This window comes from Marmota flaviventris, chromosome 10 (assembly GCF_047511675.1).
Source record: "Marmota flaviventris isolate mMarFla1 chromosome 10, mMarFla1.hap1, whole genome shotgun sequence".
Classification (NCBI taxonomy): domain Eukaryota; kingdom Metazoa; phylum Chordata; class Mammalia; order Rodentia; family Sciuridae; genus Marmota; species Marmota flaviventris.
In genome coordinates this window covers 71,466,518-71,481,753 of record NC_092507.1, presented here as the reverse complement: position 1 = coordinate 71,481,753, position 15,236 = coordinate 71,466,518, and the positions used below count along the sequence as shown (strand labels likewise).

Below are 15,236 nucleotides of genomic sequence, written 5' to 3'. Positions count from 1 at the left end.
GCACATGGATCCTTCTCAAAAATAGATCATATATTATGTCACAGGGCAACTCTTAGACAATATAAAGGAGTAGAGATAATACCATGCATCTTATCTGATCATAATGGAATGAAACTGAAAATCAACGATAAAAGAAGGAAGGAAAAAGCATACATCACTTGGAGAATGAACAATAGGTTACTGAATGATCAATGGGTTATAGAAGACATCAAGGAGGAAATTAAAAAATTCTTAGAGATAAATGAAAACACAGACACAACATATCGGAATCTATGGGACACATTGAAAGCAGTTCTAAGAGGAAAATTCATTGCTTGGAGTTCATTCCTTAAAAAAAGAAAAAACCAACAAATAAATGATCTCATACTTCATCTCAAAATCCTAGAAAAAGAAGAGCAAAACAACAGCAAAAGAAGTAGAAGGCAAGAAATAATGAAAATCAGAGCTGAAATTAATGAAATCGAAACAAAAGAAACAATTGAAAAAATTGACAAAACTAAAAGTTGGTTCTTTGAAAAAATAAACAAAATCAACAGACCCTTAGCGATGCTAGCGAAGAGAAGAAGAGAGAGAACTCAAATTACTAGCATATGGGATGAAAAAGGCAATATCACAACAGACACTTCAGAAATACAGAAGATAATCAAAAACTATTTTGAATCCTTATACTCCAATAAATTAGAAGATAGTGAAGGCATAGATAAATTTCTTAAGTCATATGATCTGCCCAGATTGAGTCAGGAGGATATAGAAAACCTAAACAGACCAATATCAATTGAGGAAATAGAAGAAACCATAAAAAGACTACCAACTAAGAAAAGCCCAGGACCGGATGGGTATACAGCAGAATTTTACAAAACCTTTAAAGAAGAACTAATACCAATACTTTTCAAGCTACTTCAGGAAATGGAAAAAGAGGGAGAACTTCCAAATTCATTCTATGAGGCCAACATCACCCTGATACCTAAACCAGACAAAGACACTTCAAAGAAAGAAAACTACAGACCAATATCTCTAATGAACCTAGATGCAAAAATCCTCAACAAAATTCTGGCGAATCGGATACAAAAACATATCAAAAAAATTGTACACCATGATCAAGTAGGATTCATCCCTGGGATGCAAGGCTGGTTCAATATACGGAAATCAATAAATGTTATTCACCACATCAATAGACTTAAAAATAAGAACCATATGATCATCTCGATAGATGCGGAAAAAGCATTCGACAAAGTACAGCATCCCTTTATGTTCAAAACTCTAGAAAAACTAGGGATAACAGGAACATACCTCAATATTGTAAAAGCAATCTATGCTAAGCCTCAGGCTAGCATCATTCTGAATGGAGAAAAACTGAAGGCATTCCCTCTAAAATCTGGAACAAGACAGGGATGCCCTCTCTCTCCACTTCTGTTCAACATAGTTCTCGAAACACTGGCCAGAGCAATTAGACAGACGAAAGAAATTAAAGGCATAAAAATAGGAAAAGAAGAACTTAAATTATCACTATTTGCAGATGATATGATTCTATACCTAGCAGACCCAAAAGGCTCTACAAAGAAACTATTAGAGCTAATAAATGAATTCAGCAAAGTGGCAGGATATAAAATCAACACGCATAAATCAAAGGCATTCCTGTATATCAGTGACAAATCCTCTGAAATGGAAATGAGGACAACCACTCCATTCAAAATATCTTCAAAAAAAAATAAAATACTTGGGAATCAACCTAACAAAAGAGGTGAAAGACTTATACAATGAAAACTACAGAACCCTAAAGAGAGAAATAGAAGAAGATCTTAGAAGATGGAAAAATATACCCTGTTCATGGATAGGCAGAACTAACATCATCAAAATGGCGATATTACCAAAAGTTCTCTATAGGTTTAATGCAATGCCAATCAAAATCCCAACGGCATTTCTTGTAGAAATAGAGAAAGCAATCATGAAATTCATATGGAAAAATAAAAGACCCAGAATAGCAAAAACAATGCTAAGCAGGAAGTGTGAATCAGGCGGTATAGCGATACCAGACTTCAAACTATACTACAGAGCAATAGTAACAAAAACAGCATGGTACTGGTACCAAAACAGGCGGGTGGACCAATGGTACAGAATAGAGGACACAGAAACCAATCCACAAAACTACAACTATCTTATATTTGATAAAGGGGCTAAAAGCATGCAATGGAGGAAGGATAGCATCTTCAACAAATGGTGCTGGGAAAACTGGAAATCCATATGCAACAAAATGAAACTGAATCCCTTTCTCTCGCCATGCACAAAAGTGAATTCAAAATGGATTAAGGAGCTTGATATAAAATCAGAGACACGCCGTCTGATAGAAGAAAAAGTTGGCTACGATCTACATTTGGTGGGGTCGGGCTCCAAATTCCTCAATAGGACACCCATAGCACAAAAGTTAATAACTAGAATCAACGAATGGGACTTACTCAAACTAAAAAGTTTTTTCTCAGCAAAAGAAACAATAAGAGAGGTAAATAGGGAGCCTACACCCTGGGAACAAATCTTTACTCCTCACACTTCAGATAGAGCCCTAATATCCAGAGTATACAAAGAACTCAAAAAATTAGACAATAAGAGAACAAACAACCCAATCAACAAATGGGCCAAGGACCTGAACAGACACTTCTCAGAGGAGGACATACAGTCAATCAACAAGTACATGAAAAAATGCTCAACATCTCTAGCAGTCAGAGAAATGCAAATCAAAACCACCCTAAGATACCATCTCACTCCAGTAAGATTGGCAGCCATTAGGAAGTCAAACAACAACAAGTGCTGGCGAGGATGTGGGGAAAAGGGTACACTTGTACATTGCTGGTGGGACTGCAGATTGGTGCAGCCAATTTGGAAAGCAGTATGGAGATTTCTTGGAAAGCTGGGAATGGAGCCACCATTTGACCCAGCTATTCCCCTTCTTGGTCTATTCCCTAAAGACCCAAAAAGAGCATGCTACAGGGACACTGCTACATCGATGTTCATAGCAGCACAGTTCACAATAGCAAGATTGTGGAACCAACCTAGATGCCCTTCAATAGACGAATGGATAAAAAAAATGTGGCATTTATACACAATGGAGTATTACTCTGCATTAAAAAATGACAAAATCATAGAATTTACAGGGAAATGGATGGCATTAGAGCAGATTATGCTAAGTGAAGCTAGCCAATCCCTAAAAAACAAATGCCAAATGTCTTCTTTGATATAAGGAGAGTAACTAAGATCAGAGTAGGGACGAAGAGCAGGAGAAGAAGATTAACATTTAACAGGGATGAGAGGTGGGAGGGAAAGGGAGAGAGAAGGGAAATTGCATGGTAATGGAAGGAGTCCCTCAGGGTTATACAGTGGAGGGGGTAGAGAGAGAGGAGGGGAGGGGAGGGGAGAGGTGGGGAGGGGGGAGGGTGGAGGATGGGAAAGGCAGCGGAGCACAACAGACACTAGTATGGCAATATGTAAATCAACGGATGTGTAACTGATGTGATTCTGCAATCTGTGTATGGGGTGAAGGTGGGAGTTCATAACCCACTTGAATCAAAGTGTGGAATATGATATGTCAAGAAATTTGTAATGTTTTGAACAACCCACAATAAAAAATTAAAAAAATAAATAAATAAAGTGTATGATTTAATAGATCCATCAGGTCTCCCTTGCTCATGGCTGTGGCTCAGGTCACTTTTTCTCCTGTCAGTTTGCATATACTTCTGCTGTCTTTAATAGTACAGTTTTTCTAGTATTTAAAGGCTAGATAAATAATAAACTCTACATATTTCCTACATTGTTACAAATTCTTGGTCCTATAAATTAAAGGACAGAATTTTATTTAAATGATTATTCTCTACCAAGTTACTTATAAAAACACTTTTTACAAATGTACAAAGAAAATAGAAAAACTCTTCTACTTTTTAAAAGCTTTCCCAATGAAACGTTACAATCTCCCTAAGTGTGAGATAAAATTGAATGTAAATATCACACACTGCAAATTTATAAATAAGAAAATGTGAAGTAGCATAATAACTATAGATAACACTATACACTGTCATTAACCATGAATCCTGGTTAATTCCTTTTTGTTTTTAAAACAACATACCTACTGCTATAAAAATATTTTTACATACTAGCAGCAATCTATACCAGTCTGCCCTTGAGTTATATTAAGGTTAATTGTTATAATAAAGATGAGTTAAGGAGCACAAGACAATGTTCTTAGGAACAAATAAGAAAAAAACAATACATTGGGTGAAAACATTTTAGGTAATGTTTGAAATAAGACATACCAATCTGCTGAACATGTGGCAAGCTGACAGCATATTCCATTTCGATTCTCAAAGACAGAGCCCATTCTGTTAATCTATTTTTTAATGCAAAAAAAGTCAATTCTGTATATCTAGAAAAGTAATAACTTTTTTCTCATAGTTATTTTTTTATGTTTTTAATTTTCCTCTTCTATTTTAATATAAATTTTAATAAAAGATCTTAATACTACCACAAAAGTTTGGAAAATATGTCTTAAAATCAAATATGATTTTGTCACATATTCTTGCCCAGTCACAGCAACATTTTTAACATAGTTTTAATTAGAACACATGTAAATATTTATCCTCAGAATTTTCACTTCACATAATTTGAACATTTACCTAGGCATATGATGGATTATTTTAATAGTTTCATAATGTATAGATGATGTACTATACTTTCATTATTGTTGGAATGTAGGCCCTATTAGTTCTTTTATATTATCAATTGTGGAGCTAAACATAGCAGCTTTTATGAGGTGGTTGAGCAAGTAAAATCAAGAAAAGAGGCTAATATTGGTGACTGGGGTAGGAAGAAAGGAGGGGTTGCTGGGACAAAAGGATGGCTACTTCCAGGCCAGCCTTAGCAATTTAGTGAGCCCCTGTCACAAACAAACAGAGGCTGAGTGTTAACTAAGAGACCAATGGTGTCCAGTGTCTGTAATTACTGGCGTAACTCTGCAAGTACACGGAGGATCTGCAGGAGAGTTGATGACTCCTCCTTGTCCTAGAAGCTCCTAAATCTCAATTAACTAGCTGTCAATGCAAAAGCCTTTGGAGGCGGCTTGAGAAGATGTCACTCTTGAATTAATAGGAAGACATGATTTCCCCAATTCCCTCCCCTCCTGATAGGGATGAGGAGCAGAACAGTGAAACAAAGGTGGGACTTCCAGCAGCAAATAAGCGGTGAGAGCAAGAGTGGAAGAAGAGGACAGAGGAGGCTCTGGTTAGGCCTGGAGGCAGCACAGGAGCTGGGCAACCACAGACTAGGCTGACACCACTGTGGCCTGAAGGCCTTCAGGTTGTGGAGCTGCGGCCAACTTCCCCTTAAATCTGATAGTCCTTGCACCAAAATCTCTCTTTGCTGAGGCTCCCTGTTGCATGAAATCAGGGCCCTCAGAGATGTGACTGCTCTGGGGTTTTATGTTTTAAAACTAAAAATTCCTAAAACCATAATATTACAGAAGCTTGGAAAGCAGAAAGCCTTCAAATCAAACAGAAGGCTACTTTATCTTCTTTTCCAATCTTCTTTCATGTGCACACTTTGACATGAGTCTTTAGGGTGTGCATGTAATTTTCTATCTTGAGACACAAGATAAATTGAATCAAATATGATTTGGATCATTTCTTAAGTTGAATTCCCAAAATTGGAATTACTGGTCAAAAAGCTTGAAACTTTGGATGACTTAAGAACTACACTGACTAATTGCATTCTAGAAATTTCATATGTCAGTCAGCAATGGTAATGGACAACATTTTAACCTTTCAAATACTACTTTGTATTAAAGAGATTTCATTCTTTAAATTTTAATTTAAAAATTAAATAGATCCAAAAGAGTAAGTTATCTTTTCTTTATTAATTTGTTTGATATTAGAAAGGCTGGGTGATTTTCATGTTGACTCACTGTTTTGTTTGGTGTATGTTTTTGCTTACTTATTGAAAATTTTTATAATAACATCACATTTAGTACAAATATTTTCCTCCATTTCATTATTTACTTATTTTTAAATTTATTTTGTGTGACAGGAATTGAACCCAGGACCTCATGCATACTGGCCAATATACTCTACCACTGAGCTATACCTCCAACCTTGCCTTTTAATTTAGAAATTTAAATGTGTATGCTTTGAATCTGTCAATTTTTTCCTTTATCATTTCTTTCATCATTAAAAAGCTTAAAAAACTATCCCCATTCCAGAAATCTGACATTATATTCTGTTTTTTAAATATAATATGTTATTTCTATTTAAATGTATTGTCATCTGAATTAACTTGTGTGTGTGATGTGAGTTAAAAGGGAGTTATTTTGTGTTATAACTTTCATTATCAAATGTAAAATTTCTCAAAATTATAGAAACTGTGTCTGAATTGTTTATTTTGGTCTATTATGACTTTTTAACAGTAGTTTTGTTTTACATAATCCACTTGAATACCTGGTTGAGCTAGTAACTCTCAAAACGAATTTCTCAGAATGTTCTTTGATATTTACACTTGTTCATTCTTTAAAGTACACAGCAAACCCTGGTGTCCTTGAGGGAAAACATGTGGGGAGCTTGCTTGTTTTCAAATTCATAAAACCACACACTTTGTGAGGCTGGAGTCAAGCTCAGACCCTCAGTTGGGGTGGTCAGCCAGGCGTGCTACTATGTGGCTAATCTTCACTAGCAGCCCTTTGACACACTCAACTCTAAAATGCCTTGGCAAAGCCACACCTTACAGTGTGTTACAGATTGTTAGGGTTGCCTGCCCCTAAAGACCTGAGATCATAAATTCTAAGTCCACAAATGCTAAAGGAGTATAATATTTGCACTTAAGTTTTGCATATCAAACCCTCATTTTCTCCACCATCGTACCTGTATCAATATTGATACTAACTACAGTTTTCGGTGGTTAATAAACTATCCCTAGTTGGAAGATTGACCTTATTCGAATCCCCAAGTTCTGACACTGATCTGGAAATGGTGACCCAGTTTTTGATGTTAGGCTCCTATTTTTCTTTTTCCCACAACAATTTAAATATAAATGAACTGTTGACTTGAAACACCTACTTTGGATAAAATCTGAAAATTTATAATCCAGCAGGAGAAAAGTATAAAGCCATCAAGACTCACCTCGAATGTGTCAGGCAGCCAGTGTATATCTGTAATTATTTTCTTATGTCCACTTTCTATTGAAGAAACAGCACAGTGTCTGATGAAGTTGGACTCTTTAGGACTTTCCGGTTCAAGGAGAAACATAGGCTGAAGAAATGTTAAAGTCACATTTCAGAGAGCTGATGAGTGAACTCAGACTCTACTCATCATTTCAATTAAAATTAATAATTTGAAGATATATCAGTTCAAGGGAAAACATAATGAGTGTTTCTCTATAGTGTATATTTATGTAAGATTCTTGATTTCCCCTTAAGTTTAGTCGTAAGATTTTATTTCTAAACCTAAGTATTATTGGCACACTCCTGAAAGCATCATTGGTCTATCCCAGTCTTGAAGGAGAATTTCCATGTGTGCACAGAATGTGACATTGACCATTCCTTGATAAGAGGCTTCTTGATATTAAGACTGAAGAACTGGGGTTCTGAGGATGGGGATGGGGGTGGGCGGGGGGATGTTCAATATAGTGGCCAAATACTGAGTCAGGAGCAAGAAATATTTTTCCAGTGCTTTTTAACAAAATCCACAGCCTCACAAAATTATAGTGTATTTTGACCAGAAAGGATTTGAAATCCCTTCATTTCATATATGAGAACTAATTCCTGATGAAGTAAGGTGATGTGTCTAAACTCACCCACTGTGAGGCAGAGCCTGGATACCTGGCCCTCTGTCCAGGGCTCTCTCAATGACAGCACATAATATAAATCACTTGGTCCCTTTGTTTTACTTAACAATAACAACAACAACAACCCCCCCCCCCCCAACATCTGGTGGGATAGATGATGCAACTTGTTTTGTTGCACTTTTAAAGAAGGGTCCACACAAATGCAATTTGGAACACATCTATGAAAAAATGGGAAGGCTTCGGAAATAACATTCTTTTTTTCTTTTCTCTACTGAGTCTTTGTTAAACTCGGCAACTTTTTGATGAATTCCTAAATGAGAAAAAATTTGCAAGTAAAAATTTTTAGAAAACCAACCTTGAGTGTGACCTTTTTGCTTTTGCCACTCGCCTTAATGTTTTCTATGTGATCTGCAAATGTGGTGATGTCCCACAAGACAATCTAAAACAGAAATAAATGGTTTTTTTAAACACTTTCAGGAAACAGTTAATTGGATCTTAAAGATTTCTTTAGAAAACTATTGATATGCAGCCTGATAAATCAGTCTTCTTAGGTGATAATCAAATTTAGTCTATATATTCATAAACAATTTTTAAAATGAATATTAAAAAAGAATGTTTTCTCCTTTCTAAAAGTTCTTCAGCCATTGGATTTTTCTGCTTGTGATAATAAATGCCAATATTTTAAAAAGATCTAGATGAGTATCATGTACTTTGCTTTGCTTTGGGAGGAATTCTTCTCCTGTACTTGTGAATGTACAACTGCTATAGACCCAGGGGAAAAGATAATTTTTCAAAATTCTCCAGAATCAAGTTCTGAATTAAGTACAAGGCTGGTAATTGATGATTTCTATTTTTTGGGGGGAGGGGTGGGGGGGACTACAGGGGCACATTACTACTATGCTACATCCTCAACCATTTCTATTTTTTTTTTTTTGAGAGAGAGTCTTGCTAACCGCCTGGAGTCATGGGGACTATAGGTGTGTGCTTCTATGCCCAGCTTGTTGATTTTTATTTAATTGAATATTATAGCCAACTTCAATTTTGTATATACCTGGTCATTTTCTTGAAAAACCAGACTAAAATAGAACTGTTATACAATATTAAATTAGTTTCAATGACTAAAAGTTTCAATCTTTTTTTTTGTGTATGTATATATATATATATATATTTTTTTTTTTTTTTTTCTGGTGAATTCTATTTAAATTCTGTATCATCCTCTAATAACTACTCACAGGAAAATTTCAGAAGAGGTCTTTTTTTTTTTTCATGAAGTGGTAATGCTTGTAGCTATTTTTCTTCCATGGATTCTTATAGAATATGTGGCTCTATCCCAGCAACTCCAATAGAGTTGACTCAATTTTTGTCAATCATTGTAACTGGGTTACCCTGTGAACATCTCATATGCTGTTACCATGTCTCACACATCTTCATCCCCTGGTTCCTGGCAGGGTGACTGGCACACAGCTGACAATGCTTTCTTCTGTTGAACTTAATTTTTAAGTTAGTTCAAAAAACTACCGAATCAAAATTTATAGAATGTTATCTACATTAATAAGTGGCTAAAATATTCCATAAATACCTGTCCATTTATACAGCCTCCAGCAATGATGTTAGGGTCACTTGGGCAGAAGTTGAAGCAGATGATATCATCGGGGCTCTCCAGCATTAGCTAAAGCAAATCCCACAAATGGAAGAAAGAGCAAGAAAACCTATTAAGATCATAGCTAGTAAATAACATTAAGGTGGTTTGAGGTCTAATTTTATAGCTGTCTATAAGCAACGTGCATTAGAGTTCATTCTCAGAAATCTATCTCTGATTGGAAGGTGCTTTTGTTGAATATTATCATGTACATTGGCCATACCTATGATAGTGGGGATATTTTCAAGGGCACCTAGGTCTTCCCCCTTACCTACTTCTAATGTGCCCCCTATATAATGGTTGGCACATGTTAGAATTTTTCTAAACCAAAGGACTTTTTAAGGAAAGCCTTATAGTAACAACATATTATTATATTTAAGAATAGTACAAAAACTTAATCTAACATTCAAAAAAAAAAAGCACCTTCCACTAAACAGAACTCTTATTGAGCAGATACTGGAAACTAGAACCATATGAAACAAACCCAGACTTCAGTCTCATTTTATGCAGATTGCTATGTGTTTTAGTTTGGTTTGAGTGAGGTGTGTGTGTGTGTGTGTGTTGGTTGGTTTAGCTTTAGTTAGGCTATTTAAAATTGGGAAATTTTCACACAAAATCTTAAATTACTGATTCTCTTGACAAAGGGACGCCCTGGCAACAAGAGAGCTGAAGAGTACTGATCCAAGGTAGAGAGGTCCTGTACTTGGGGACACAGTCCTACTCCTCCCTCCCTCTTGCTCTCCCACAGAACCATCTTTTCTCATTTCCGCCACCTACTGGTGTTTCTTGGAATTGAGGAGATTCATGTGAAATAATTGAAAATGAAATACAATTGAAAATCAATTTGTATTTGAAAATCAATATTAAATAAACCCAGAAGAGTTTGTTTAAAAATAAGTTTTAAAATTCCTCTTTAACCATTTAAAAAAAATATATTGCTTTGTTCAGCACACTGTTTCAATAAACTCACCATAAACTTTAATTTTGCTCAAATTGGATGACAGGCTAGGCATTGAAGAAATCCCAATTTCATAAGGCTTTACAACATTAATTAAGTGGTAAGAAAGTACTTTTCACTTAGAAAAACTGCTAAAGATATATGACAAATTAGTACCTGAAATTTCCCGGTTATGTGGGTAACTTGTAAATTACCTGAGGATGTATGGGATCAGAAAAACTCCAGAATAAAATCAAGGATGGTTGCAGCAATAATTTACCAGAAAGCTGGACTCTCTCTTCAAAGGAGAGACGCTCGGCCATTGACACAGCGATTAGCCCTGAGTGAAATGTAAGGAGACATTAGCATTGGCAGCAATAGGAGGTGGAGAAGAGCTTCCATCTTGTGCTCTTCTGTGTAGCAACTACTCATTGACATTTTGATGAAATTCAAGTAGAAATCTTCCACAGGAGAGCGAGAGTCTTCTTAGAGCTCTGTTGTTGAACACAGTAGCCACTCGCCACATGCCACTTGTTAACTATTTCAAATGGAGATGTGCTGTGAGAATAAAATAAGCACTAAACTTTAAAGATTTGGTAATAAAAGAAAATGTTGCCAGGCATGATGTCGCACACCTGTAATCTCAGTGACTCAGGAGGCTGAGGCAGGAGGATTGCAAGTTCAAAGCCAGTCTCAGCAACTTACTGAGGCCGTAAGTAACTTAGTGAGACCCTGTCTTAGTAAATGAATGAATAAATGAATGAATGAATGAATGAGTGAGTGAGTGAATGAACAAATAAATAAATAAAGGGCTGGGAGTATGGCTCATTGGTTAAACTACCCTGGGTTCAATCCCTGAAAAAAAACAAAATGTTTCCTTTTGTATGTGTGTGAAAAAGGGCTGGTGGGGAGTTTGGGGAGAGAGTGAGCAGGGACTTCATGGTTCTGCCTTCACATGTTCCTCTGCTTCTCAGCTGCCAAGCTCCTTAAAGAAGGTAAGTGTTCTGTCTTGTCCAGCAATCCTGGAGGCAGAGTGTCAGGAGGAATGAGTCCAATTGGGGAGTCCCCTTGCACTGCACAATTGAGTGACCTGAACAAGTCACTTCCCAGAGTTGAGATTTGGTCCTCTTGTTGTAAAATAGAGGCAGTAATATGTGCATGTCCCATGGGATTGCTGGGAGGACCTGTGGAAACAAAGGTGTTTGGCAGGTACCTGGCACTCAGCAAATAGAATTGGTTTTGAAATTGATCTAGTTTGATCTAATTTTACATAAATTTAAAATTGATCTAATTTTACATAAAAAAGCAAGACTATTTGATATCAGCACAAAAGGGAATCCATCATTTCCCTCTCACCATAGATAGTTGGGTGCCAGGAGATGTAGCTAATCATTTTATCCGTGCCACTATGAAGGTCAGTAAAGGACTGGTACTCTTTCAGGTGGGTGTCAGTTTTATCTCCAAAGGCACCTTCTTCTTCTGCCAGGCACTTCCAGTCTTCAATGAATGTGTTCATGATTTCATTTTGCTGCAGGGCTATTTCAACACTATTTTATTCAAGAAAGCAATGAAGATGTTGGATTTTAGTGTTCAAAGATAAGGCTGTTTTAACAGGTTTTTCTTCATTCATATTGAACAAAACTAATAATTCTCAATTATACTTGGTCATAAGGATTAACCCCACATGAAATAAATAAATTAAGAGAAAAGAAACTTCATTGGAATTTGTTACTTGGAACTTCTTTCATGAACTTGCTATTCAGCAGCCGGAAGGGCCATTAGCTGACAGCCTCTGGTAACTGCAGGTCTGTGGGTTCCGAGGCAAGTCTGCAGTCTGTGCAGGTCAGTGACTGAGCAGGATGCCAGGGCCTGACCAGTTCTGCTCTGAAGGCTGTGCTGGATTGGCTGAGAGTTTGTCTGAAGCTCTACCTGAACACTTCTCCCTTTATATTTCACAGTTTATACTCAGGAAACCTCTACTGCTAATTTGGCCTCAGTTGCTTCCTGGAAAGCCCAAAGTGACACAAAAGGAAATTTCTAAGGCATTTTCAGTATTAAATGATCACTTATACTAAATGAGGACAGCTCAAATATGTGTGTGGACATGCATGTAATGTATATGTGTGTATTACATAGATACAAATACATATGTATGTATACATTCAAAACAACAAATAACTGATTCTCAACAGGGGGGAGATTTGGAGTTTAGCAGTGTGTGTGTATGTGGAGTTTAGAAGTTTGTGTGTATGACAACTAAGACTGGTGGTTTTAGTTGTCACAATGCCACAATGCCTGGGAGGTGTTACTATATTCAATTCTAATACCCACCCCCTTACAATATATAAGATAGTTCCTAAAATGAAGAATTATCTACTAAAAATGATAATATTGCTCCTTTAAGGAATAATCCGAGTGCCTGTAAAATCTCTTAGCAGGCTAGGGATTCTGGTTTCACAGGCTCCTGTCTTTAAATAGTTACTATGTTTATTATTCCTTTATATAATTAAGTTTGAAAATAGCTCACTAGGCTTCTTGGAGCTTTCTTACAATTAGAATGCTGCTTCAATGATTGAAAGTCCAAATATCTTGTGTGTATATGTTTACATAGGTGTGGTAAGCTGAATCATTTCCAATGATGAATTTCTTAAAATAAGAAGAAACCCTGCATTTAGACAATTAAATGTAAACACTAAATTTCCTAATGGACATTCCTAAAATGTAAATAAGGGTCCCATTTGATATCTCTGTCACTGATCCTTAACACTACTGGTCACTGCTTAATTGAATTCTCTCTTGGTTAAATTCCTTGTAGTTCATCTTTTCGAACAGAAGCATTTTTAAGTCCCTGTGCTTCAAGTGTGGATCATGGGCCAGCAGCAGCTGAGGGCCGGCAGCTTGCTAGCAGCACGGTCACAGGCCTCTGTCGCCTTCTACCACCTGTATCTGCAGAGTCATCGCCTGAATTTTAACAAGGTCCCCAGGTGGTTCACTCGCACATTAAGCTTTGGACAACCCTGCAGTAGAGTATGTTCATACCCTGGGACTTCAAAGTATACACTGTTTCAAGAAGAAAAATTAGTTAGCCTTTTTCAAAGGGTATTTCTGTTTCAGCCTGAAGGAGAAAGGCAGTCTCAAGAGACAGGGCTTGTGTTCTATTCTCATGGCCCTAGTGGGGAAGTCAAGGGAGAAGTGAAGACAGCACTTTCTTCTGGTTTCCAGTCGCTCCATCTCCAGGAACCTTGTGGTTCCTGAGAGGAATGAACTACAGCTGGCAAAACTGTTGTCCCAGGTAAAGCCCATGAGGATCACTGTTTTTTGTAACCCCATGTTGGCTGCTCTGTGAATCCCTTTGAAGTTTCTTTCCTATCATTTTTTTCTTTTGCAAATAATGCTTCTCTTAGGTTTGTTTGTTTTGAATGAAAGAAAGAACTCTTTTCTAAATGGACATTCTTCCAGAACAAAATCAGGTATATATTACTTTAAAAATCTTAAGTAAATTCTAAACTGGTTTAAAGTTGGAAGTACAGCAGTAGTATAAACATGGGTTTCTTATTTATTTTGGCCACTGCTATTGTAATTCCTGTGCTAATTTTCCTTTTTAATAATTCTTGCTTCTGCTTTGTACATCTCAGGGAACAAATTAAAAAGCAGTTCATCATTCCTTTCTTTATAAGCATGGCAATTGAAAGGAAAGTATAAAAGCCCAAGTCTAAAAATAACAACCAGATTATCTTTAGAATAATTAGGGATTGATGAGTGGTCCTTTTATTTTTAATCTTCTTATCAAGAAAAACATTAATGACTACTTAGTGTTGCAATGAGGTGCTATGTGTTTTGCTATGTTTTGATTCTTGTAACCTAAGTAAATCCATATTTTAGTTATGATCAGTGTGACTATGCTCTGGCAGCATTAGGTCTATTTTGAGTCTTTTCTTGTAACACAAACTTTAACTGAGCTGAGTTGCTGGCAGACGACACATTGACAACTGAGTATTGATATACAAACCCGATAGTTGGTATCTCAAGACTTTTCCTTCCAAAGTTACCACCTGGAAACTTTACATGTCTTCAGAGTCCATAAATAACAGTACCTTAAGACTGCCATTTGAGACTCATGTCGCTGTGACTGCACTCTGAACATTCACTCTGAACATTCATTGGATGACAGAGGTGAGCAGTCCTTTGTTTCATTGTTGGACAACTTGGCTTTTCACACAGGGGACTGGTCTCCCAATCCATTAGGACATTTTTCTCCATGGATGCACAGTGTTTAGTTTGTAACTAACATTTTGTGTCAGAGTAAAATTTTTTTTTTACCCATTTTTGCCTAAATGTTCACATATTCCTTTTGTTTATTTTGCTCTTGTGTGCATTACAATGGACTGATTAATTTGGGAGCTATCTTGACTTGTTATTTGATTAGGAGGACAAAAAAAAAAAAAAAAAAGGAACCTGTTTTATTGCAAGAATTACAATGCTTGAGGTTAAAATTGTCATCAGGTATTGGAAAACCTGACCACCCTTCTTGGTCCAGTGCAACAAGTGACAAGAAACCTTACATTTTCTTCTTTCTTTCTCATTGCATCATGCTTGATGTGAGTGATTGGCAAAGAGTGAATGTACTCTGAATCATTAAATGAATTTTTTCATCAGATTCTTTCTAGACATTGGTAACAACTTTTGAGAGTTGCTGGAATTTTCAGGACATTTTAGTTCAGTCTGAAAGAATTAATGAATGTTTTCTTAAAAATAAAAAGCTTATCTTGTGCTATGTATAAATTTAACTATCACATTTTTTTAATTTCGGAAAGAAATAGAAACCAACCAATTCAGTACAACTGCTAG

At 36.4% G+C, this 15,236-nt stretch overlaps 1 protein-coding gene across 1 annotated transcript in view; it reads right to left on the bottom strand.

The window, feature by feature from the left end:
• The window catches only part of Dnai3 (dynein axonemal intermediate chain 3), a 73,572-nt gene that overhangs the window by 21,548 nt on the left and 36,788 nt on the right, over positions 1-15,236 (bottom strand). The window contains exons 9-14 of the mRNA XM_027935103.2: positions 11,745-11,935; positions 10,604-10,728; positions 9,392-9,481; positions 8,168-8,251; positions 7,149-7,277; positions 4,299-4,372 (exon numbers count right to left, since the gene is read on the bottom strand). Coding sequence (XP_027790904.2) covers positions 4,299-4,372; positions 7,149-7,277; positions 8,168-8,251; positions 9,392-9,481; positions 10,604-10,728; positions 11,745-11,935 — 693 coding nt within the window. The remainder of the gene's footprint in view (positions 1-4,298; positions 4,373-7,148; positions 7,278-8,167; positions 8,252-9,391; positions 9,482-10,603; positions 10,729-11,744; positions 11,936-15,236) is intronic.